At 37.4% G+C, this 24,874-nt stretch overlaps 1 protein-coding gene across 4 annotated transcripts in view; it reads left to right on the top strand.

Moving 5' to 3' along the window:
- Nucleotides 1–224: 224 nt before the first annotated feature.
- The window catches only part of LOC125660475 (CAD protein-like), a 43,098-nt gene continuing 18,448 nt past the window's right edge, over nucleotides 225–24,874 (top strand). Inside the window, exons 1-33 of one of the 4 annotated variants that reach the window (XM_048892317.2) lie at nucleotides 225–557; nucleotides 1,125–1,394; nucleotides 1,523–1,581; nucleotides 4,835–4,918; nucleotides 9,321–9,462; nucleotides 10,115–10,286; nucleotides 10,559–10,744; nucleotides 10,988–11,089; nucleotides 11,344–11,626; nucleotides 12,560–12,793; nucleotides 13,170–13,391; nucleotides 14,399–14,587; nucleotides 14,861–15,106; nucleotides 15,398–15,535; nucleotides 15,647–15,814; nucleotides 15,937–16,019; nucleotides 16,289–16,535; nucleotides 16,987–17,085; nucleotides 17,204–17,305; nucleotides 17,411–17,533; nucleotides 17,747–17,929; nucleotides 18,162–18,380; nucleotides 18,629–18,796; nucleotides 18,942–19,124; nucleotides 19,281–19,385; nucleotides 19,496–19,741; nucleotides 20,516–20,600; nucleotides 20,730–20,896; nucleotides 21,020–21,184; nucleotides 23,004–23,135; nucleotides 23,460–23,661; nucleotides 24,384–24,499; nucleotides 24,618–24,833. In XM_048892317.2, the coding sequence (XP_048748274.2) occupies nucleotides 464–557; nucleotides 1,125–1,394; nucleotides 1,523–1,581; nucleotides 4,835–4,918; nucleotides 9,321–9,462; nucleotides 10,115–10,286; nucleotides 10,559–10,744; nucleotides 10,988–11,089; nucleotides 11,344–11,626; nucleotides 12,560–12,793; nucleotides 13,170–13,391; nucleotides 14,399–14,587; nucleotides 14,861–15,106; nucleotides 15,398–15,535; nucleotides 15,647–15,814; nucleotides 15,937–16,019; nucleotides 16,289–16,535; nucleotides 16,987–17,085; nucleotides 17,204–17,305; nucleotides 17,411–17,533; nucleotides 17,747–17,929; nucleotides 18,162–18,380; nucleotides 18,629–18,796; nucleotides 18,942–19,124; nucleotides 19,281–19,385; nucleotides 19,496–19,741; nucleotides 20,516–20,600; nucleotides 20,730–20,896; nucleotides 21,020–21,184; nucleotides 23,004–23,135; nucleotides 23,460–23,661; nucleotides 24,384–24,499; nucleotides 24,618–24,833 (5,430 nt within the window). In that variant the 5' untranslated portion in view covers nucleotides 225–463. Of the gene's footprint in view, nucleotides 558–1,124; nucleotides 1,395–1,522; nucleotides 1,582–4,834; nucleotides 4,919–9,320; nucleotides 9,463–9,548; nucleotides 9,585–10,114; nucleotides 10,287–10,558; nucleotides 10,745–10,987; nucleotides 11,090–11,343; nucleotides 11,627–12,559; nucleotides 12,794–13,169; nucleotides 13,392–14,398; nucleotides 14,588–14,860; nucleotides 15,107–15,397; nucleotides 15,536–15,646; nucleotides 15,815–15,936; nucleotides 16,020–16,288; nucleotides 16,536–16,986; nucleotides 17,086–17,203; nucleotides 17,306–17,410; nucleotides 17,534–17,746; nucleotides 17,930–18,161; nucleotides 18,381–18,628; nucleotides 18,797–18,941; nucleotides 19,125–19,280; nucleotides 19,386–19,495; nucleotides 19,742–20,515; nucleotides 20,601–20,729; nucleotides 20,897–21,019; nucleotides 21,185–23,003; nucleotides 23,136–23,459; nucleotides 23,662–24,383; nucleotides 24,500–24,617; nucleotides 24,834–24,874 lie in introns of those variants that run through there. The other 3 variants (XM_048892324.2, XR_007364370.2, XM_056152788.1) reach the window with 3 other exon arrangements.

The following is a 24,874-nucleotide window of genomic DNA, read 5'->3' as shown; positions in this document are numbered from 1 at the left end:
TGAATAATTTGAGTTATCGAGAGCATTAAGATGTTATTGGCTAGTTCATAATGTTGCCAATCTAAAGAAAATATCAAGGTACAGTGCTCTAGAATATGCATGTTTCTGCAGTTTTAGGTGCCAAATCTGGAGCTTGCCTTGTAAATTTGTGGCGAAAAGCCACCCTCTAGATCCGCCACTGCTTGAACAGGATCCCAGAATGTCACGTGATCTACAGAGTTATCCTTCCTACAACACGCGTGCGAAATCAGAAAATGGCGGTGAAACACAAGTGGAGATGGATATCGATATGAGAAATTTTAGCTGTATTACTGGGTATATTGTGCAAATTTATATAGTTTAGTCACAACAACAACATTGATCGCGTGTTTTACAAAATGCACTAACTGACACGTTTCATTAGCGGCAGCTGAACCATCGTTAAAATTCGAGGATCGAGCGACCACGTTTTTCGATAGGAAATATGGGGACGGCCACAGGCTGGTTGGAGTTGGAGGATGGGACACGGTTTGCGGGTCAGGTGTTTGGGGCACATACTAGTGTTCCTGGAGAAATAGGTAGGTATCCTTAAATATATCAATTAAAAAAAATTGATGATAATAAAAAAAAAAAAAAAAAAAAAACTCCACAAAAATAGCCCAATAGTTTCCCTGAAAATATAAAGAACAAAAAACGCATTAATTGGGCACAATTATTTTAGGAATGGAATAAACTATTCTTGTTTTATAGCGATTTTCATGCATTGTTAACGAATTTGCTTGTAGGTTATATAAAGTGGAAAGATACTGGACCAAGTTCGTGCCCCCACCTTGTTTATATTTCCCCCTCTTTTATATCCTGGTGAACAATTACAACATGTAGCTGTGTTCTTAACTCTACTGCCCATTGTTTATATTTTCCCCTCTTTTATATCCTGGTGAACAATTACAACATGTAGCTGTGTTCTTAACTCTACTGCCCATTGGAGTGAAAAAAATCTCCATAAAAATTTTGTAATTCTGAAAGCTCTTGAAATTGGATTTTGTTTTGGGGCAGGCCATAGGTTGTTTAAAGTGATGGTTAGGGAAATGCAAAAAGTTCACCAGTGATGAGCCATGTAAATGCTAATTGGATATCCTTTCTAGTTTTTCAGACAGGAATGGTTGGATATCCCGAGTCCTTGACTGACCCCTCGTACAGGAAGCAGATTTTGATCCTGACGTATCCTCTGATAGGGAATTATGGGATACCTGCAGTTGAGAAGGATGAGTTTGGACTCATCGAGTGGTTTGAGTCGACAGAGATCCATGCTGCTGGACTCATTGTGGGGGATGTCACAGAGAAGTACAGCCATTGGAGTGCCATCAAGTCCCTTTCAAAATGGCTTAGTGAATTCAACATCCCCGGACTGTATGGTAAAGTTCTGTTCGTGTCCTTGGTGTGAAATAACCAGGCAAAAGTGTAAAATCTTGGAATGGAAAAAATATTTTCTTGGATGTAATATTTGGTTTATCATTTTAAATAATTTCTTTTTATGTTCCAGGTCTGGACACACGAGCACTGACTAAAAAGATTCGTGAGAAGGGGACAATGATTGGAAAGGTAACTGACTAAAGCAGTCCAGGTCAATGTAATTTAAAGGTAGCTTTCAGATCTGGTATAAAAGACCTGCCCGGGTCTGAGCTTGAGTCTGTATAAATGCAGACTTGTAGTCGGTACCACTGCTTTGTGAGTTAAGTAATCATGAACTAAAGTAAAGCAAACAAACATTTATGAAGCAGGGATTAAACTTTATTTTTTGACGGTGCAAAATGCAATATGGAGACAAAATAAGTTTTTACAAAACATTCGGTAATTGAAGTAAAACATTACATACCGTGTTGGTTTCATAATAAAAAATATTTGTTTGATTATTGGGCTGAAACAGAAATTTTTCAGTTATTATTAACTTGCATTTTGATGAGTCATCTCTTGATAGATGTTCAAGCAAACTCAACTGAAAAGAAAGCTGCTCTGTTTGGTTTGACCTCTGGAACTGCAACATGATTAACTGAAACGGATGCAAAGATATGAGCTTTAGAGAACTGATCAGATGCTACCATGTTTTTTTGGTCCAAAATAGTATTTTTATTGTTCACATACTGCTTTATACGAAAAGTAAAATTTACATAGATTTTTTAGGAGCTGTAGAGGACTGAAATTCTGCCACATTCCCAATGCCAAAAAACGGGTAGATTTCCCAAAATGATGCCTAAATCGGGGCTCAACACTAACTTTAATAAAAACAAGATCAGTCGGACCGGTAACTTAAAATTGTACTGACCAAGGGCCGAGTGGTTAGAGCATCGCGCTCAAAATCACATGGTCTCTCGCCTCTGTCGTTTGCGCCTGTAAGTGAGAAAGTTTCCCAGTTTACTTTTGGAAGGTCGGTGGTCTCTTCCCAGGTACATTGTATTTGGGTTCTCTCTTCCACCAATAAAAACTGGGCGCCACCAGATGACTGAAAAATTGTTGAGTGTGGCGGAAAACATCAATCAATCAATGTACTAGACCAGACCCTAACATCACTAGACCTGACCTCTTATATTAACTGTGTTTCCCTATCTTTCAGTATCTTAAACAGTCTTCACAAAAACTCGGTGGTCCGAAGACCGAATCCAGTGAATTTTAAGGTCGGGTCAGTGAAAATCAAAAATCAAGAAGTCTGATGGGTTTGTAGATATTTTGCAAGTCACATTAAATTTAATGTTGGATGTAGATATTCTAAACATCTTAAATGCATAAATTTACCATCAAAATAAAAATGAATCAATGAATAGCACATATAAAGTAAGTGTTTGAACATCGTTTTTTTTTTTTTTTTTTAAAGTAAAGACTTGTAATTGTCAAGGTAACTTGTACATAAATTATGTAAATATTCAATGAACAACTTGTTGAAACAACAAAATTCGTCGCATTGTGTTTCCCAATGCACACCCATGAAACCAGTAATTGCATTGTCCAATTAAAATGAACTTCTTCAGTGCAGTTATCTCCGATTTTCTGCAATTTGTATAGTTTGTAGAAATAATTGTTTACATTTGCTGTTGGTAAATAACACTACTTTCAAGGTGCACTTGGGCTATTTTCATAATTGTGGAAAATACATGAATTTCAAATCTTGTTTGCGGATGAAGAGAGAAGATGCCGTGTACGATGTTGGTTTTTCTGGTATCAACAGGAAGGATGCCTTAGGCAGGGCTCGAAATTAACATATGCCTGTCAGTCTGTGACTGGTTAAAAGTCTGGCGGACTGACTGACATTTGTTTTAGTCAGTCTGATGGGACTGGTTAATTTTATAAAGCATCATTTTGGAAAATATACTTATGTTTTATACACACATTTGGCATGCTTTGATCTGTAGATATCAGATGAATCTGATTCGTAAATATAAATCCCACATTAAAGTGTTACAATATTGTCTGAGGCATATTGAGTTAAATTTCATTTTAATAACATTAACGAAATATGTTAAATTATTTCTGGGAAACTCTGTTGGACTGGTAAATTTTTCTGCAGACTGGTTGAAATTATACCCCATCAGTCTGGCTGGACTGGTGACATAAAAAGTTAGCTTCAAGCCCTGTTAGGGTGGATATGAATACGAGTAATAATCATATTTGATAAAGTTTCAGAAAATAATCTGTTGTAGGGCTGAAATGATATGCCCCCTTCATGATACAATACATATTGCAATGCTTATGCAGCAATTCAATACTTACAATGCACATAAGAAACCAATATGATAACATTGAATTTGACTTTCAATGATTTTAAAAAGGGAAGAGGCTTATGGAAATTCAACAATTCTTTACTTGGTGATAAGATTGTATCAGAGAGGTTATTTTGACATGACCTGTTGACCTACCATGATGCAAAATAAACTAGACCGAACCAAGCTTTTACTAGTCCAAACCGGTCGGATGTGCCTTAGTGTCGAGCCCTGTAAATATTTCTAAAGGAGGGGGGGGGGGGGAAGCAAGTGAAAAAAAATTTTGGTAGATTTTGTCAAGAACTCATCACATAATAAATCTGCCAGTGTCTAATCATTACATGTTTACAGAACTATTTTTAGGGTAAGAAATGATGCATAACTAAAAATACTGTTGTACTAGAGTTAGATAAGAGGATAGTAAAAACAGGCAGCCTGTATTTTTATCTTTCAAAACTAAAGATAGATTGTCAAATGGAGGAACCCATGTACTCTGAACATCCTGACAAATAAACAAGTGGAAAATCCACAAGAGATTCATCATTGGGTGGGTCCGAGATTGAACTCGGTCTTGATACTGACAGGAGTCTTGTTTTAATTTGATTTTGGAGAATAATGAACAGGAAACTGTTCAGAACCTTGTTCAGTTGCCACTTCCTCTGGAGTCTGATGTTTATTTCCTATGATAAAATCTTGCTCAGTCTATGTCTGGGTCATGGCTTTACTGGAAATTTCCATATATATATTTTTTTAATCTACCATAACAGGAAATTGAAGTTTGCTTAAATTAGTAGATAAATCAATAATTTTTTTTAGTTTAATTTTTTTAAAAAAAAATTGAGTGTTTTTCCAATTTCAATTCAATTTGCTGTTTTTCCTAATGTGAAATCAAAAGTTTTTAAAAAAATCTCTGGTGATTCTGATTGACTTCTTCCGACATTCATCCTGCAGAGACTCGAATTTCATAAGGTTGCTTCTCACTTAAGGTCATAGGTCATTTGGTTAAAGTCATTTGGAAGAATAGTATGCGTTTCTCTTTTTACACAAATAAAAAAAATTGTATATTGAGATCACTCTTTGTTGATTGTCAGATTTTATTTCAGATCGTCATTGAGGGAACAGAAAGCTCCAGTATTCCTTTGTTGGACCCAAATACAATAAACCTGGTAGCTGAAGTCTCTTTGAAGGTAAATACTATGAATATACATGTACATTTCAGTGTACTGATGACGAATGTGATTGATGCAGAACCAGTGACTACTTCCCTCAGGAGGACCCAACCAAATCTGGCACCTCTCTGTATTGGCACTGTCTAATTGCAGGTGTGATGAATTCACCTGTGATAGAAAGTGTCAAAATAGAAGGAGACAATATACATCAAGACATTGTTATGGAGAAGAAACTTTTTTGGTATAGTGGAAATAATATGTTGATTGAAGAATTTTTGTTGTCAAATATATGCATGTTCATGGATGTGGATCATAAGCTTGATTATGTCGTTTGAAATGTAGACAAATTATCCTTGCATACAGTGAAATTGAAATTTCTCAAATCTGACTGGCTGTTGGACTGAAGAAAATGGTTGGTTTAGAAGGGTTGCCAGTGGACTGAAAATTGATGACTACATTTGATTTAAGACTAAACTCAATTTTTTAAAGTCGCAAATAAAAAAAAATTATGTGCCAACATTCTTTTCATTGCTTGTTACAATGTAAATGCCAGAGTAGGTGAAAGAGCGTAAAAAAAAAACTACCGGACAAGTTGAAAATTTATAGACAAATTGAGAATTTATCAGAGTAAATAAAAACAGATTTTTTTTCAGCTTCTTTAATTATTAAGCAGTGACTCACAGTTCAAAACATTAAAACCGCCGCGGTGGTCGAGAGGTGAGAGTTTTCGCCCTGCATGCGGAAGGCCAGGGTTTGCAGTGCTTCCCAAGGTCTTCTGGTATTTACTGGACATTTGGTCCAGTAATGGTCGAGATATTACTGGACCAAATCACATTTTACCAGACCAAAATTTTATATGCAAAGTAATCCCCGATTGTGGCCCCACCCTACCCTTGGGGGCCATGGTTTTGACAAACTTGAATTTACACTATATCAGGAAGCTTAAAATTTCATGTAAATTTGAACTTTTTGGCCCAGTGGTTCTTGAGAAGAAGATTTTCAAAGATGTTCCCTATATATTGCCATGTAAACCTTGATCCCCTATTGTCGCCCTACCCTACCCCTGGGGGCCATGATTTTAACAAAATGTCAGGAAGCTTTCATGTAAATTTAAACTCTGGTCCAGAATGGCATCGACGACGTACTTTATTAGCCCAAGCATTTCACTTCAGATTCGTCAGTGGAGTAAACTTTTCCAACCCGTGTTCAACACCAGTGTTATGAAATACACATGTTTTTTAAAACTCGAGCAATTCGTGTAACTCAAGTGCAAATTGTTCAATCAAATGTGTGTATGTTGTTCAAGTACTTCTTGACCAGAGTATAGTTTAAACGCTTTATTTTATGTGTTATTTATTACCTAATTCAAACGCTTCAAAGACGTCTGTAGTTTCACGGGATATTGCTCAATTGTATAATCCTCTCGGGGGAATTGAAGATGATTGCTAGTTTGATAAATATTTGAGTTAAACGTAAACATGTTTTCTGTTTGCAATGACAAAAGAACAATAAATTTTGGGACATGCTGCTAAAAATTGAAAGTTTATCTAATCATGTATTTCATTGGGGGGGGGGGGGGGGGGAGGGTTATCGGACACTTGGTCCGACCAACAACTGATATTAATCGGACCAACACAAAAATTACTGGACATTTGCCAATGTCCGACGGACCTTCAGAATCACTGGGTTTGAATCCTGGCCGCGACAGACCTAAGTCGTTAAAATGGGTAGTGACAGTTCCATCGCCAAACGCTCGGCATTTAGGTGTGAATGTCACAGGTCCTCAGAGATGACCTTAAGAACGGATGCCCCGTGTTGCAGTAGGTATGGCACGCTAAAGAACCCTCAATGGCCATAAGCACCAAGCATAGGCCTAAATTTGATGCCCTTCACCGGTCTTGGTGACGTCTCCATATGAGTGAAAAATTCTCGAGCGAGACGTTAAGCAAGATATAATCAATCAATCAATCAAAACATTATCTTGTTTTTAACATCCGTCTATTTTTTTGACCAGACAGGATTAAACTTTCTTATAAATTTTGTCTTAGTTTTATTTTCATTCTCATTTGCTCACTGACGCTTGTGGATATTACAATATATACTCTGGACACCCACCCACCCCCACCCCCCTCCCCCACCAGTTTACAAAAGAATCTATAGAACAAAAATAACTTTTTCAATTGCTTGTTTTACTATATATATACGCTAATAAACGAAAAATTTGCCATGTTTAGCACCTTTGATATCTCTTCAAAACAGACTTCTTTTTACGACAAGGTCAGAAACTTCAAAAATGAAAACAGACACCCCCCTTGGAAAACTCGACACAGCACTAATAAAGACAAGTATTATGTTATGTAGTTATTTACTCACTCAACCTTACAATAATTTTTTATCAAACTGTGCAACAAAAAACCGGCCAACATTTACGTGATCTACTACATCGATTTTTCATCTCGAAGCTACCACCATTTTTCATATCGATAGATAATTCGTACTTATACAGGGCTTAATTGACCCTTTTAGTTACAGGGTCCGGTACATTTTCAATTGGGGATTTTTACACCGAAAAACTGTTGTTTTGGGAAAAGTACTTGGACAAAAAAAATGCATTGTAGGTATAAAAACCATATGCATGCAGTTATTATGTATCGTGATTAAAGGTACATATGCTCCAGTTTTTACATTGGATATAAATGCTATGGTATTCTGTAAGGAAAATGAAAGAAAAACTATTAATTTGTGTTCATTGTGTGCTTATATTTCATTTAGATAAGTGAACATCATATAAGGTAACTCATTCCCAAGACATAGATTTTACATACCAACACATGCATAAATACTATTTTTACTCTGCTTGTGAGCTGATAATTTTGGAAATTTTCAATCAGAATTTGGAGAGAAAAAGTTGATTTTCAATTGGGAATGGGTCCTTTTACAGGACCCGCATGCAAGTATATTAATTAAGCCGTTACATAATTTTATCTCGAGTGTGCGTTACTTTGGGGATATAAACATAAATAGTTTTGCAACTTTGATGCATATTTGGTATAATTTATTTAGCATTAGGCTCATACACACTTTATCTGTAGCTCTGGTATAGTAATATTTCAACATCTATCTGCACTTGGTAGCAGTTTTATGATAAGCAGTTGTAATCAACAGTAAAAACTATGGAAGATCCTTTCTGCTTCGACAAGGAAAGTGTATGATATTAAAAACAACATTGAATTTTGATATCAGTGATTTTTTAAGGCCCATTTTGGGTTCGAATTTCGGCCCTTTCCCCTCCTAAAAAACTGTCAATTTTTTCCCAATTTAGCTTGCATTTTCCCCATTAATAATAAAATTATGAAAGAAAAATGTATTTGAAAAATATAAACATTCGATGTGAATGAATTATATACATACGACTTAACAAAGAGTTCTGGAAATTATGATTTGGGTAGAATAGTTGAAAATTTTAGAAGGTTAAGGAAAATTAGATGTGTAAAATAAAGACAACATAATGTTTGATATGATTTTAAAACTTATTTACGATAAAAATGATTTTTCCCAATTTGACTGAAATGTCGACAATTTTTCCCAATTCGAAAGCCACAGGACCCTTGTGAAAAATGTAGAAAAATCACTGGATATCTCTCAGTTTGATAAATGTTTGGTTGTGAGATCAGATTGATTGATGGATAATGTTTTTAGAAAGGTGTGAAAATACTTAATGTTTTCAATTTTTTATATCTACGGTAAGATTGAATTAGATCCAGTATATCTATCAGTTGGTAGTGAATATATTAAATATGAATAATCTGGTTAATGCACAGTCCTAAACATGACTGTATAGTGTTTATATATAATGTAGTATGAACCTGTATAGTGTATATATATAATATAGACCTAAGTTGGTTCCTATGATGATTTATAATTTTTGAAGCATAAATATTTACTTTGTGAATATACAGCCGTTTTATTAAAGTTATTTTTTGTTTGAAAATTGTTGGTAATCTTAAGCTGCATGTACATATTTCATGTTTAATATTAATTTTCAATTTTTGTTTTATAAAAATTATTTTTCTTGGACTCATTAAATAGTGCTCATTTTAATACCTTTTCTTTTTGCAAAGGTGTAGCAACTTAATGAACGGATTTCATTGAATCACTGTTTTAGAAAACAAACCTTTCAAAAAAATTTAATTTTGGTAAGAAATGGTAATAGAGAAATGTTGTGATGTTTAATTATTATATTTATGTTACAAAAAGAAATCAGTTTTGAAAAGAAAATCCCCCCATTTTAGATTTGTACAATATATAGTTCTTTAGGAATATATCCCGTGTCAGTGTAGAAAAGCATGCCTGCAGTTCTGTCCTGTGGAGGACCCTTTCATATTGACAATATTTTGAATTGCTGTTACGTTTTCTGTAGAAAGCCGTGGTATACAATCCAACAGGAGAGCTGACCATATTAGCTGTGGACTGTGGGATCAAATTCAACCAAATCAGATGTCTTTGTCAGAGAGGAGCAAGGGTCAAAGTTGTACCCTGGGATCATGACATATCTAGTGAAAGTAAGTCAGAGAGGAGCAAGGGTCAAAGTCGTACCCTTGGATCATGACATATCTAGTGAAAGTAAGTCAGAAAGGAGCAAGGGTCAAAGTCGTACCCTGGGATCATGACATATCTAGTGAAAGTAAGTCAGAGAGGAGCAAGGGTCAAAGTCGTACCCTGGGATCATGACATCTCTAGTGAAAGTAAGTCAGAGAGGAGCAAGGGTCAAAGTCGTACCCTGGGATCATGACACATCTAGTGAAAGTAAGCCAAGATTTCTAGTACAATGTGTTGTAATGAGATTTCGAAGTAACTTTGCACTATTGGAATGATATCATTAAATGATAAGAGTTATCTGCCCTTTTCATCAGATAGTCATAGAGTTGTTAATCAAATGGGGGTCAGAAATTTAGTTTTGATCTTCCTTTATTGAAGTTTATACAAAGTCAACCTAATCTAAAGCACTGCCTGTCTCATTTGAAAGAGAAGTCAGAAACCCATAAGATAAAGTCCTGCATTGTAACCAAATTGTCACCCGTCCAAAACAAAAGGTGCCAGCCCTCCTCTATCATGGTTTTCACTGGTATAACCCCTGTAATATCTCTTGAAGTTATTTCAAGGCTTTGACTGTAAAAACATGTAAATTTTCAATTCAACATTTTTGATTGGCAGAATATGATGGGCTATTCATCAGTAATGGACCAGGGGACCCCCAAATGTGCAAGACCACTGTAGCCAATCTGAGGAGGGTGGTGAATGAGGCTAATTGCAAGCCTGTCTTTGGAATCTGTCTAGGGCATCAACTTCTCTCCATTGCCATAGGGGCCAAAACTTACAAAATGAAGTAGGTACATGATTTAAGTCAATGATGTGTAGACATTACAAAATTGACATCAATCCCACAAAGGTCATACACTGTATTAGAGTTCATCTGCAAAGGGGCATATGGTGTTAAAGAGTCCATATGCAAGGGGCACGAAGGCCATACAGTATATTAGAGCCTATGAACAAGGGTCATGCAGTACATTAAATTCATAAATTGCATATTTCTTACTTAGAGGCATCACTGTATTATTGTAAATTTTGTTTCCAGTATTCTTCAAAATTTTCTTTTAGGTATGGGAACAGGGGCCATAACTTGCCATGTACATATGACGACACCATTAGATGTTACATCACAACACAAAACCATGGATTTGCTGTAGATGCCAGTACTCTCCCTGAGGGTTGGAGCAGCCTATTCACTAATGCCAACGACAAAACCAACGAAGGAATTGTACATGACACTAAACCGTTCTTCAGGTACACTTGGATAATTTTTTTAAAAATCAAGGTCAAACTCCCCCACTCCCATCCATCCCCCCATGTAAGGCTTGCTTCATTTGTCCTCTCTGTGGCCTACTAAATATATGAGGTGCAGGATAGAAAATTTGCCGCAAGTGAACACTTGAATCTGAGACGATATTAATTAGAAGTGTAGAGATTTTATTTAATTAAATGTATTTAGTCTTGTCTTTTGATGAACAGTGAACTATTTCCTTGTAGTACTCAGTTTCATCCAGAACATATGGGAGGACCTCGGGACTTGGAGTGTCTATTTGACGTTTTCTTAAATCAAGTTATTCTCCACAAAAGAGGACAGTCCAGGTAAATCAATACTTAAGGCTAGGGATTCACATTAGGTGCTGCCGTGGTGTCTTCTGCAAAGCATGTCAGACATAGCAATCACTTTGTTTGGTTGGTGTTGGTCTTCTGGTTTGAGTCGCACTTCGAAAATAAAGCATCCACAGACCACATGAAGAAACTAGTTGGTAAATTGATCTGATAATACCAATGAATGATGCCTATGAAAAGTTTTCATCATTCTCTGTATAAAATGAATTGTAATTTTTACTTTGCAGTCCTACAGTTAAAGAAAAGCTGTACATGACATTGCAGACCCCAGTCCATGTACCCCCAGTTTCAACTGTACGACCCAGGAAGGTGCTGGTGCTGGGGTCGGGGGGTCTGTCTATAGGGCAGGCGGGGGAGTTTGATTACTCGGGGTCTCAGGCAGTGAAAGCTCTGAAGGAGGAGAGCATACAAACCATTCTCATCAATCCAAACATTGCCACCGTGCAGACGTCTAAAGGGCTGGCGGACAAAGTCTACTTCCTGCCTATCACCATCGAGTATGTCACACAGGTAGGTAATCATTCATGGAAAGGTGACCATTGTGCACTGATATATTTTGTATACGGAGTATCTTAAAGTCGACAGTTCCAACCATATATTCTGTGTTATTATCAAGAATCTCCAATATTTTGATGATGGTAATCTCCAATACCCAGCTCATCTTTTTGGGCAGTTTATTTCATACAATAATGTAAATCACAATATGTGAAATGATTTTAGTAGACATATATCTTACTGAAGTAAATAGGATGTGATGTGATTGTGTCGCCTGCGTTACGCAGTGGCGACATATAGGGATCACTATCCGTCGTCTGGCGTCGGTGTCGTCACAAAAAATTTCTGTCACAGTTTTCTCAAGAACCACATGGGGCAACTCCCTGATATTTGGCACAGAGCATCAGTGTGGCCAACTGTATTGTGTAAGACATTTTCGAATCTGTCGCTTATCAACTTCCTGTTTGCCGGGACTTGGAATTTTTTACAGCAAAAAAAATTCTGTCACAGTTTTCTCAAGAACCACATGGGGCAACTTCCTGATATTTGGCACAGAGCATCACTGTGGCCAACTGTATTGTGTAAGACATTTTCGAATCTGTCGCTTATCAACTTCCTGTTTGCCGGGACTTAGAATTTTTTACAGCAAAAAAATTTCTGTCACAGTTTTCTCAAGAACCACATGGGGCAACTCCCTGATATTTGGCACAGAGCATCAGTGTGGCCAACTGTATTGTGTAAGACATTTTCGAATCTGTCGCTTATCAACTTCCTGTTTAGTGACAAAAACCATTTCAATAATTTACTTTTTCAACATTATACGTGATATATTACATATAGAATGAACTAGCAGGCGACACATGTCTTCCGGGGAAGACTTAATACTTCGTTAAGAAAGTGAAACTTTCCTTGATGATGTGATGGTAATCATAACTTATGTCAGTATAGGTGATCAAAAATGAGCGTCCGGATGGAATCCTTCTGACGTTTGGGGGCCAGACAGCCCTGAACTGTGGGGTACAGCTAACAAAGACGGGGGTGCTGGAGAAGTATGCCGTGAAAGTCCTGGGCACTCAGGTGGCATCTATAGAGTGGACAGAGGACCGCGAGGTGTTCTCCAGCAAGATGGCAGAGATTGGGGAGTCGGTGGCACCCAGTGAAGCTGCTTACACGGTAGATCAGGTCAGTAAGGGACCCAGGACAATGTGGAACTAGTGTACCTCTTTGGTTCACATATCAGATTCAATCAAGAGGTTTCATAGATTGCAGACAGTTACTGTAGAAGTAGTTCTTAGTTACTGTGAAGGTTTTACATCAGGGGGTTATATACAACATCATAGGTAGAAAAACGGTGATCCTACTCTGTGAAATTTAAAATCAACCCTGACAAATGTCTTTTATTATGATTGTCTGGAAGTCTGTCCTTCATATTTAAGTGAAATGTTGATAATTTGCATGTATTAAGTGTTAAAAAGTACTTAGCAGCACCACTTTTCAAAAAACACTTTTTCAGACCTGTATGTTCTCAAAAATTGTTAACTCCTTTAATTTACACTAGGTTGTGCAAGCAGCAGAACGACTAGGATACCCAGTCTTGGTGAGGGCAGCGTTTGCCTTGGGAGGACTTGGATCTGGGTTTGCCAACAACAAAGAACAGCTTCTGACACTGGCATCAGCAGCTTTTGCTCACACGAGTCAGGTCCTGGTAGACAAATCACTGAAGGGCTGGAAGGAAGTGGAGTATGAAGTGGTTCGGGATGCCTATGATAACTGCATTACAGTATGTATTTTATGTACCTGTAATAACTGCATTCTGTGTATATTGTATATATGGCGTTAGAGCGATAAAGTTTAGAATTGCCTTTGGCAGTTTGAGCATGTGGGGGAATTTGAATATTTAAAAAAAATAGCAACCTTGTGAGGTTGACAGTTGATGTTGACCAATAGAAATGTTAAAAAGAACAATGATACTGACAAATTGCAGTATTATAGGAAAATATCTTCATATTGGTGCAAATTTTTAAGATTCTGACTGGTTCATGAATGTGTAAAATATAGATGTAATTTTCTTCAGCGTTTTTCACAAAGTAACACATTATCAAAACTGTCTGTTAGCTCTAGAAAAAGTCATTAAAAAATTTGGAATATTGTGAATATTCTGATCAGCTGATAATTGAGGGAAAACCATGCACCCATCAATATTTTGAAACTTTCATGTCCACAAGCGCAGTAAAAAAAATTGCAAGTTATCATTTGTTTTTTTTAGTATTGTGTTTTGTATTTTTTTTTTGGTCAAGAGGACTCTTAACCGCTTTCTTAAAGTTGGGGTCATTCAGAATTTGACTGCTACAGATTTGTTAACCCTGTTGAACTCTTGTTTTGTATTAGCGAAGCAAGTCGTGTCCATTTTCCTCAAAAGGACATACAATGATACTGACTTGGAAAATTATGCAACATTGTTCAGTTGCATTGTGCTTGGCAATACATATTCTGCTTTGTAAGATGCTTTTAACCCGTTAGAAAAATGTCAGAACCTAGAAATCTTTTTGTGATGAAGATCTAGAGTTTAGCAAGTTGTACTCTGATATTTTATGAAAGCAAGTTGTGCAAAGAAATTTTGCAATAAATATCAATATTCGGAAAACCAAATTGGGAAATTCTCTCCAGGAAAACTGAAAATTCAACAGTTTTAAATAATAATGAAAAATGCTGTCCTATAGGAGTACTGATATATTTTTGTTTTTCATATGATATTAATTGAAGAATATGAGTTTGTTTTCGCGACAGGTATGTAATATGGAGAATGTAGACCCCCTGGGTATCCACACCGGCGAGTCCATTGTGGTGGCTCCAAGTCAGACTCTGACCAATATGGAGTACAACATGCTGAGGACGACCGCTATCAAGGTCATTCGACACCTGGGGGTGGTGGGGGAGTGCAATATACAGTATGCACTCAACCCAGAATCCAAGCAGGTATGATCACCAAAGTGTAGAATGAGATCCTGTGAAAAATTAATGCCCCAGAAAAATGAAAACTCAAGAATATTCAGTGCATGTAGTACAACAAAGAATAGTCAAATGACTGGTTTTATCAACAAAAAAAAAAAAAAGTACGGAGATTTGCCAACACATACAGTACATGTATAAATGCTGCAAGATTCTGATCTTACATGTAAGTTTTGATTTTGTATCTGGTATAGAAAAGTTAATGCAATACATTTAATTGAAGTTTGTGTGCTTTTTCAGTACTACATCATTGAGGTGAATGCCCGTTTGTCTAGAAGCTCTGCCCTGGCTAGTAAGGCCACAGGATATCCTTTAGCCTATGTAGCTGCTAAGCTGTCCCTGGGGATTCCCCTCCCCAAGCTGAGGAACTCGGTCACCAACACCAAAGAAAATTCCACAACGGCCTGCTTTGAACCAAGCCTTGATTACTGTGTAGTGAAAATTCCAAGATGGGATTTAAAGAAGTTTTCTCGTGTTTCCACTAAAGTAAGAATATTGCAATGTTTGGTATCATATAAAGTATGGGGAAGATTTTTAAAAGTGTAAATTTTAACAGTATAGTGTGTGCTCTGAGTGTGAAGGGAAAATGAGCAATTGTATTTGTGTGCTTCAAAAAGCTATTGATCAATGTGGTAGAAATTGTAATTACATGCATTTTTGGTACATTTGAATGGAATCACATTTGGACTTTGATAGCTAATCTGTTGTTGAAAGTGTTCATATTGGAGTGTAAAAAAAGATAGGTGTCATTTAGTTAAAAAATGCATTCAATTGTAGATTGGTAGTTCCATGAAAAGTGTAGGGGAGGTGATGGCCATTGGTCGACGTTTTGAGGAGGCCTTCCAGAAGGCTCTCAGAATGATGGATCCGAGTGTCTTGGGATTTGATCCATACATCAGAGAAGTATCAGATGTGGTAAGTTTTCATCTTGGTGACCCTAGAAATGAAACACCCAGGATATCAAATCCAACTTGTAAAGTATTTTTCTATGTAAAAATGTTAGATGTTAGGTTTTTTATTGACCAGGAATTGCGGGAGCCAACAGATGAGCGGATATTCGTTTTGGCAGGTGCCCTGAAGCAGGGGTATGATGTGGACAAGTTGTATGAACTGACTAAGATCGACAGATGGTTCTTGCACAAGTTCAAAAATATTACGGATTGCGTGTCGGACCTGGAGCAGTACAAAAACAGGGTAAGTCTCAATGTACATGTGTGGCTCTTAGATTGAAATTTCGGTTCTTTGTTGAAGGATTATATTCTCTCTTGAGTAAGAACTGCAAATTGATTTTAAGTTGTACAAATATATATTGATAGTTGGGTAGCATTCCAAAGGAGGTTGTTGTTGAAGCAAAGAAGCTTGGGTTTTGTGATGAAGAAATAGCTAAAGCAGTTGAGAGGTACAGTATTGCTTATGATCATTACCGTAAACGTGGGAATTTTTGTGTGGGCGTTAATGGTTATAAGTGCACCAAGAGCATTTATCAGACTATCAGTTTCCTTGAGAATTGTATTTTGTGGAAAAATATGTAAAGTTAGTGAAAATAACAGGTTCATTCAATAGAATTTTGAAATCAACAACACACAGAAATTACCAGGTTTACAGAAAAATGAAATGCATTAAAGTTTATTAATGGTAATTGATGGCATTATTGAAACCTGATTGCAGCACAGAAATGATGGTGCGTAAGAAGCGTGAACATTTTAAGATTCACCCCTGTGTAAAGCAGATTGACACTGTGGCTGCGGAGTGGCCGGCTCAGACGAACTACCTCTACTTGACATACAATGGATGTGAGAATGACATTTCATTCCCAGGAGGCTACATCATGGTAATCGGGTCTGGGGTGTACAGAATCGGCAGTAGTGTCGAGTTCGATTGGTGTGCTGTCAACTGTATCAGGAGTCTCAGAGAAGTAAGTAATGAAACTTACATGTACAGGGTTAGCAATACAAATGTGAAATGCAGTACATATACAATATGCGTGTCATACATAGAATGTTTGAAACATGAGAACATAACCTCAGACATGGGACTGTTGTATATACTGTAGGTGTGCAAGTTGAATACTCTTAACATTTTTTTCTATACATGTTATAGAATTCATGAGAGGATGTGCATTCAGGCCGTATTTAACAGGCCACCAGCCGCCATTATGCTTTAGCTTTTGGGTGTATTTCTGGAAAACAAATTATTGACACAGAATTTACATGTTCTGTAGATGAGATAAGATTTGTTTAGGACAATGTAATCTGGATAAGGAGGTTTAACTGTGCATGGGCCTGCTTCATCTTGGTTGTCATATAAGATATTGGATAGATTGCTCCACATTAATGTACCTATAGTAAGCATGTATGTGATTTCAGATGGGACACAAGACTATAATGGTGAACTACAACCCGGAGACGGTTAGCACTGACTATGATATGTGTGATCGACTGTACTTTGATGAAATCTCATTCGAGGTTAGTACTTGATCTTGTGCTTTCACATATTATGGTGAAAATGGGTCTTTTGCGTATGTTTCTCAAAGTTGTGCATGCATGTCTCTCTCTGGTGTTTAATTGTGTATGATGTTTTCAGACTGTGATGGACATTTATAACTTGGAAAATCCTGAGGGAATCATTTTGTCTGTGGGAGGACAACTCCCTAACAACATCGCCATGCCACTACACAGACAGCAGGTATATAAAGCCAAAGTGATACCTATCAACTTTTAGACTATACGATTATCTGTTGAAGTTTACTCTCTGTAAAGTGTTGTATGACTTTACGGTCTTTTTTTCCAGGCTTGTATCTTAGGTACTTCTCCAGAAAGCATTGACAATGCTGAGAATCGGTTCAAATTTTCCCGTATGTTGGACAACATGGGGATCCATCAGCCCTTGTGGAAAGAACTCTCAACATTGGAGGTGAGTTTTATGGATGTGCAAAAAAGATAACTAGCAATCAAAACAATAATCAGATGAGATATGTATGGTTTAAAAAAAGAGTGTTGGAAATATAGCAAACACCAGTATACATGTAAGTCTATTTTAAATTTCTTTGGAGATTCTGTTTTCTACATTGTATTATAATTTGATCCTGTGTTCTGTACTGACACTGTGAACACCTTTCTCTGACAGGCAGCGAAAGACTTCTGCAAAGAGGTGGGGTACCCCTGCCTTGTACGTCCTTCGTATGTATTGAGTGGGGCAGCCATGAATGTGGCTCACTCGGACAAGGATCTGGAGGAATTCCTGTCTCAGGCCAGTGCTGTGTCCAAGGAACACCCAGTCGTCATATCCAAGTTCATTCTGGAGGCCAAGGTAAATTACATGCAGGCCTTAGATAGGTCAATTTGCTGTATTGGGCAAAGCTAGCGAAACTAAATACTGATCTTGTTACTGATAGTGTAATGCATTAAGCAGGATATTTCTGCATTGTTATCAACATGTGCAGATAACTCTGATAAGAAGGGATACAGTGTGTGGATGATGTGTTAATTTATAGGATTGTGGATTCTTTAGTTGATATTGTTTTTGTATTGTTGTTTTGTAGGAGATAGATGTGGATGCAGTTGCAGCAGATGGGGAAGTGATTTGTATGGCGGTGTCGGAGCATGTGGAGAATGCTGGGGTCCACTCTGGTGATGCTACCCTGGTGACACCGCCGCAGGACCTGAACGAGGAAACCCTGGCCAAGATCAGAGTTATCTGCTGTGCCATTGGTCGGGGTCTAGAAGTGACAGGACCATTCAATCTACAACTTATTGCTAAGGTACTATACTATTCATTTCTACAGTTCATTGCTAAGGTACTATACTATTCTTTTCTACAGTTCATTGCTAAGGTACTATACTATTCATTTCTACAGTTCATTGCTAAGGTACTATACTATTCATTTCTACAGTTGTTCCTTTTAATGACTTTAAAATTTTGCAGTTGATTTTTTTTATAGAAATATAACAATGTACTCGATGAAATTTGAACTGAAATATTTAATACTCACATTTTTTCTACTTGCAGGATAACCAGTTGAAGGTCATTGAGTGCAATGTTCGGGTTTCTAGGTCTTTCCCATTTGTCTCGAAAACTTTGGACCATGACTTTATAGCTACAGCCACTAGGGTAATCATGGGAGAAGTGGTTGAACCAATCAGTGTGTTGTATGGCTGTGGAAGGGTTGGAGTCAAGGTCAGGCTCTTCTTGAACTTAAAAAAAATTCGTTTTTTATTTTTCAATTTTTTATTTAAAGATGTGGAATGTATTAAGAATACATAGGTAATATGTGTACTTGTTGATAAAAGAACTTTTCAAGATGCAGTCCTTTTCTGTATAGGTTCCAGTGTTTTCATTCTCTCGGTTACACGGGGCAGACGTGTTGCTCGGTGTAGAGATGTCCAGCACGGGTGAAGTAGCCTGCTTTGGAGAAAACCGATACGAAGCTTACCTCAAAGCCATCATAAGCACTGGATTTAGAATTCCCAAAAAGAACATCCTTCTGTCCATTGGAAGCTTCAAGGTGGGTTAATGGCATCCATTTAATTGTGCAAGTCCCTTCAGATACTTTACTGTTCATTGAACAAAATTTAAAGTGTTAGGAATGGTTGCATTGATTTAGATTTTGTGGACCATTTACAGTACATCATTATACATTGTGTGCACTCCTGTGTTGTAGGACAAGAAAGAGTTGCTGACCTCTGTCCGAAGTCTACAGAACATGGGGTACAACTTGTATGCCAGCATGGGTACCGCAGACTTCTACAATGAACACGGCTTGAGGGTGTGTTATAAACACGGAATGATACTATTGTTAAGTGGAAGAGGTGAAACAAGTAGGATATGACTCGTGTATGTTATTCCTCACAAGAATTGTATTTGTGCCGTTTTCAGGTGAATCCTGTGGACTGGCCATACGAGGATACAGGGGACCATAAGAAAAATGGCGGGGAGCAGAGAACAATAGCAGACTACCTGTCAGACAATATGTTTGACCTGGTTATTAATCTTCCCCTGAGGAACTCTGGCTGTTATCGAGCCTCTTCCTTCGTTACTCAGGGTTACAAGACTCGCAGGATGGCTGTGGACTACTCTGTTCCGCTTATCACCGACATAAAATGCTCCAAGCTACTTATTGAGGTACGCATACCTATGGTATTATTGACATAGTGGGGTATAGTATAATACAGCTACGTTGATTATTTCACTTGTGGTTATTTCATGGTTTTTAAACAAAATTTGCTTTCATTCCCTATGGAGATTTCATTTCTCAGAGAAGTGAAAAGAAATCTGCAGTGTCTCTACGATATTATTACACTTATCTGTAATTTAGTCAAATTTGATTGGTTGAGAAACATTTGGAAAAACATTTTGTTACCCTTTAAGAACAGAAACCATGCCTTCCGGGTGCTAATATCTAGCAATGGGAAACAATACTTTACATTGGGTGATATTATACAAATTATCACAATATGCACAGATTGTGTACGTATGGTTCACGGAAGATTACTTTACGACATAACCATTAAAACATCTAATAAATGTACGACATTCAATATGATAACACAAATATTTCTTGTAGCTGAGGGTTACATTGAAAATTTTCACCAATCAAAAACTACTGTAAACCTCCGCTGCACCTCAGTTGACAATGGTTTTCTCGGGGAGAAAATTTTCAATGTTGCCTTCGGCTACGAGAACGATTTATATGTTAGTGACATTGCTCAGAGGGACTTTACATATTGAGGTACTGATGTAGTGTATTACAGATATTGAGGTACAATGCACATCATGTACAGTGTACACGCATATCATTTCATTTTGTGCACATATTGTAATGACACTTTTAAAAAAAAAAAAAAAAATGTAAAGTAAATATCGCCTTTCTTAGCTGTATTGTCTTGTTTTGATCAGTCAATGAGACGGCTTAGTGGACTGGCCCCTCCCATGAAGACTCACCTGGACTGTATATCCTCACATAGAGTGGTCAGGCTCCCAGGTAACCAAACGTGACCAATTAACGGCAAATTTATGGATGATGCCAGTATATGCTCTAAATTGCAGAATTCTAGATTGATAATTGCTGATATTTTCACTGCCGCTGATGAATGCTTTTGATGTGTTACAGGATTGATTGATGTCCATGTCCATGTGAGGGAACCGGGAGCCACTCACAAGGAGGACTGGTCAAGTGCCACCTCCGCAGCCCTGGCTGGTGGTATCACGATGATCCTGGCTATGCCAAACACCAGCCCACCCACAGTGGATGAGGCGGCCCTTACTCTGACACAGAAGGTAAGTCGCCTGTATTTTCTCTGTAGCTTCTTGCGTGTAATATTAGTGGGGTCTTGTTTGTTTTAGATGCAACAAATGACAAAAAATGGTTTGTGGTATAATTAATGTTGATTATAATTACAGCTGGCAAGACTAGGAGCTCGGTGTGATTATGGGATATTTCTGGGTGCTAGCAGTGATAACTACACCACACTCCCTCAGATGTCATCCAAAGCGTGTGCTCTGAAGATGTATTTGAACGAGACGTTCACAACTCTGAAATTAGATGACTTGTCAGTCTGGATGAAGGTAACCATGCCAGGATTGTAGTTTACAGTACTGTGGAATCGTTTAAATTTGGAGGGACCAATTTTCATAGATTGTAATTTGGAGGGACCAATTTTCATAGATGTAATTTGGAGGGACCAATTTTCATATTGTAATTTGGAGGGACCAATTTTCATAGATTGTAATTTGGAGGGACCAATTTTTAGCCGAGTTGCAACGAAGTTGAACTCGGCTATTGGTTTGGTGATGCGGGCAGGCGGGCGTCAACAATTGGTTTCCGGATGATAACTCGAAAAGTTTACAATCTAATCAAATGAAACTTTGATATATTATTGGGTACCAGGTAAGGAAGTCCCCTATTGATTTTGGAGAAAAATGATCAAAGGTCAAGGTCACTGACCGAAAATAGAATGAAAATTTCAGGAAAATTTGGTTTCCGGATGATTACTCCGAAAGTTTAAATCCAAATCAAATGAAACTTTGATATATTGTTGGGTACCAGGTAAGGAAGACCCCTATTGATTTTGGAGAACAAAGGTCAAGGTCACAGTGACCGAATATAAAATGAAAATTTCAGAAATATTTGGTTTCCAGATGATAACTCGGAAAGTTTAAATCCGAATCAAATGATACTTTAAGATATTGTTATGTACCAGGTAAGGAAGACCCCTATTGACTGTGGAGAAAATAGGTCAAAGGTCAAGGTCACAGTGACTGAAAATAGATTTAAAATTCCAAAAGGATTTTGGTTTCCGGAGGATAACTCGAAATTTTTATACCCCCTGCAACAAGTGGGGGGGTAGGGGGGGGTGTTATACTGGAATCAGGTTGTCCGTCCGTCTGTAGACGCAATGGTTTCCGGGCTCTAAAGCATTATCCTTTCCACCTACCGTCACCATATCATATATATGGACTACCCATGGGATGAAGATGTTCCCTATCGATTTTGGGGTCCAAAGGTCAAGTGCACTGGACATTGAAGTAGGAATATGGTTTCCGGGCTCTAAAGCGTTATCCTTTCCACCTACAGTCACCATATCATACATATGGACTACCCATGGGATGAAGATGTTCCCTATCGATTTTGGGGTCAAACGGTCAAAGGTCACGCGCACTGGATATCGAAGTAGCAATATGGTTCGGTTTGTCATGCCATTTGTTTTTTACACTCAGGAAAGAGGTAGTTTATACCTATTACCAACATTCTTTGGGAGATTGGGGTAAGCGGGGGGTATTCTTAGTGAGCATTGCTCACAGTACCTCTTGTTTAATTTGAATCAAATGAAACTTGGATATATTGTTGGATACCAGCAAAGCAAGGCCCCTATTGATTTTGGAGAACAAAGGTCAAGGTCACAGTGACCGAATATAGATTGAAAACTTCAGACAAATATGGTTTCTGGACAGTAACTCGAAAAGTTTAAAACTGAAATTAGTTCTTCACAATTATAAATATACCACGTCATTCCTGGCTTTACAATGTATCCCATGTAACTCGGCTCATGCACCCCTGGGTGCATATACTGATTTTCATGGATTTAAATCTGGAGGAACCAATTTTCATGAATTTAAAATTGGAGGGACCAATTTTCTTAAATTGCCAAGATTTTACAGTTTTATTGGGATGTATACATTAGGTTTCTGTTCATTGAAACATAAATTTTGTACTTTGGTGTGATTTGAAATTTCTTGGTAACCCATCCATGAAATTCCTGACAATTGAGCCATCCTGAAATTTAATGATTCACAGCATATTTTAACAATTTTAACACAGGTTACATTCTTTAATGAAAGTTTTATCATTCTGTGTGATTGAGAGATCAAACTTTTCCATTAACAGCATTTTGAGCATTGGCCTAAGCACATGCTTATCTGTGCCCATGCTGAGGGAATTCACACTGCCGCCATTATTCTGCTGTCGGAACTCTACAAAAGATCGGTCCACATCTGTCATGTTGCTCGGAAAGAAGAGGTATCTATCGTCATCATACTCGTGCAAAGCTATCTGTAAAATAGTAAACCAAACTCCATACATAATCCACAGTCATGCCTGTGTTTCTAAATTAAGTATATTTTGATTGAGAATCCTAATACAACTTGGACATGATAAACATGGTGTTTTGTTGCCATTTCCTGTAGTATTTTGACATGGGTTTTCTATATGCTACAAAATAACAATACCTTCGGACTGCCTCCAGTGTTATTGGGCTGGCTGTAAGTGACAGTTTTCCAAATGCATACTGTGATTCTAGGTGCCATCATAGGGGACATGTTCCTTGTACTCTTCATCTTTCAGATCTTGGTGATAAAAGCTGCTAAAGAGAGGGGCTTACCTGTAACATGTGAGGCAGCTCCCCACCACTTATTTTTGACCTCTGATGACCTTGAGAGGATAGGTCAGACCAAGGGTCAGGTCAAACCATGCTTGGTAACCATGGAGGACCAAGAGGCTTTATGGGACAATATGGACATCATTGACTGCTTTGCCACAGACCATGGTAATTAGGGTTTCATTGATGAATCACTAGCAATTTTGATGCTGATAAAGATTGGAAAGGCATACCTGGACATGTATTTTTTGGGGTCCGTCTTTTTTATTCATCTCCATTTCTATTTAGCCTTAACTTTAGAACTATGAAAGTTCAAGGTCAAAACATTTCCAAAAGTTTGCCATGATAGAACTTGGACGGACATGCTAGAGGGAGTGGGGGGAATGTTTTAAAAAAACGTGTTATTATTAATGTGAAGTATGTGCATTCTAATGAAATTTTCCTAATGAAAGTACGGAGTTTTCTAAAGGTTTGTTTAAAAGTAAAGATAGTTTTAATATTTATTTGTTTAAGTGATAAAAATTTGATTCTTTGCTCACATTGCTTCACAGTTGAGTACATAATGAAATTCATATCCAATGTAAACATGTACATGTATATAGCTGACCTTAATCACATATTCCTAATTACAATGAAAACCTTACGTAAAAATATACCATTGCTTGTGGTACACATTTCTTTGAACTGCTGTTTATCAAATTGAAATTTTTGGCATGTGATTGTCGTTGTTCATGACCCTTCTTTTATTTAGTATTTGTTAAAAAAATAAATAAATAAAACTTCGAGTTACAGAAAAAACTTGTGCTTATTTTTAACATCTTTTCAAATGACATCTGTAATAAAGTGTAGATGGTGAAGCTTCAAGTTGTATCTCCATCTGTCTGTTTCAGCCCCTCATGCTGTGGAAGAAAAGAACAGCTCTAAACCTCCACCAGGTTTTCCAGGTCTGGAGACCATGCTGCCACTCCTGCTGACTGCTGTTTATAATGGCAGATTGACTATTGAGGTAAAGTTGAAGAAATTGGCCGGACCATGATTTACAGTCATTGAAATTAGTAAATGGTGTTTTGTAATTAAAATATGAATGATGAAATATGAAGAAACTAATTTACTTAATATTACAGGATCTGGTTGCCAAGCTTCACACAAATCCCAAGAAGATCTTTAATCTGCCCGATCAGCCTGACACATACATAGAAGTGGATATGGAACACCATTGGACCATTCCTGATCACATGAACTTTTCTAAATCAAGATGGACTCCATTTGCTGGTATGAAGGTGGTTGGCAAAGTCATGAGAACAGTTTTAAGAGGAGAAGTGGCCTACATTGAAAATGAGGTATGTTATCTTTCATTTTCTCATCAGAGAAGAAGCTTCCC

The sequence above is a fragment of the Ostrea edulis genome, chromosome 1 (assembly GCF_947568905.1).
Source record: "Ostrea edulis chromosome 1, xbOstEdul1.1, whole genome shotgun sequence".
NCBI classification, from domain to species: Eukaryota; Metazoa; Mollusca; class Bivalvia; order Ostreida; family Ostreidae; genus Ostrea; species Ostrea edulis.
This window is presented reverse-complemented; position numbering and strand designations above follow the sequence as displayed.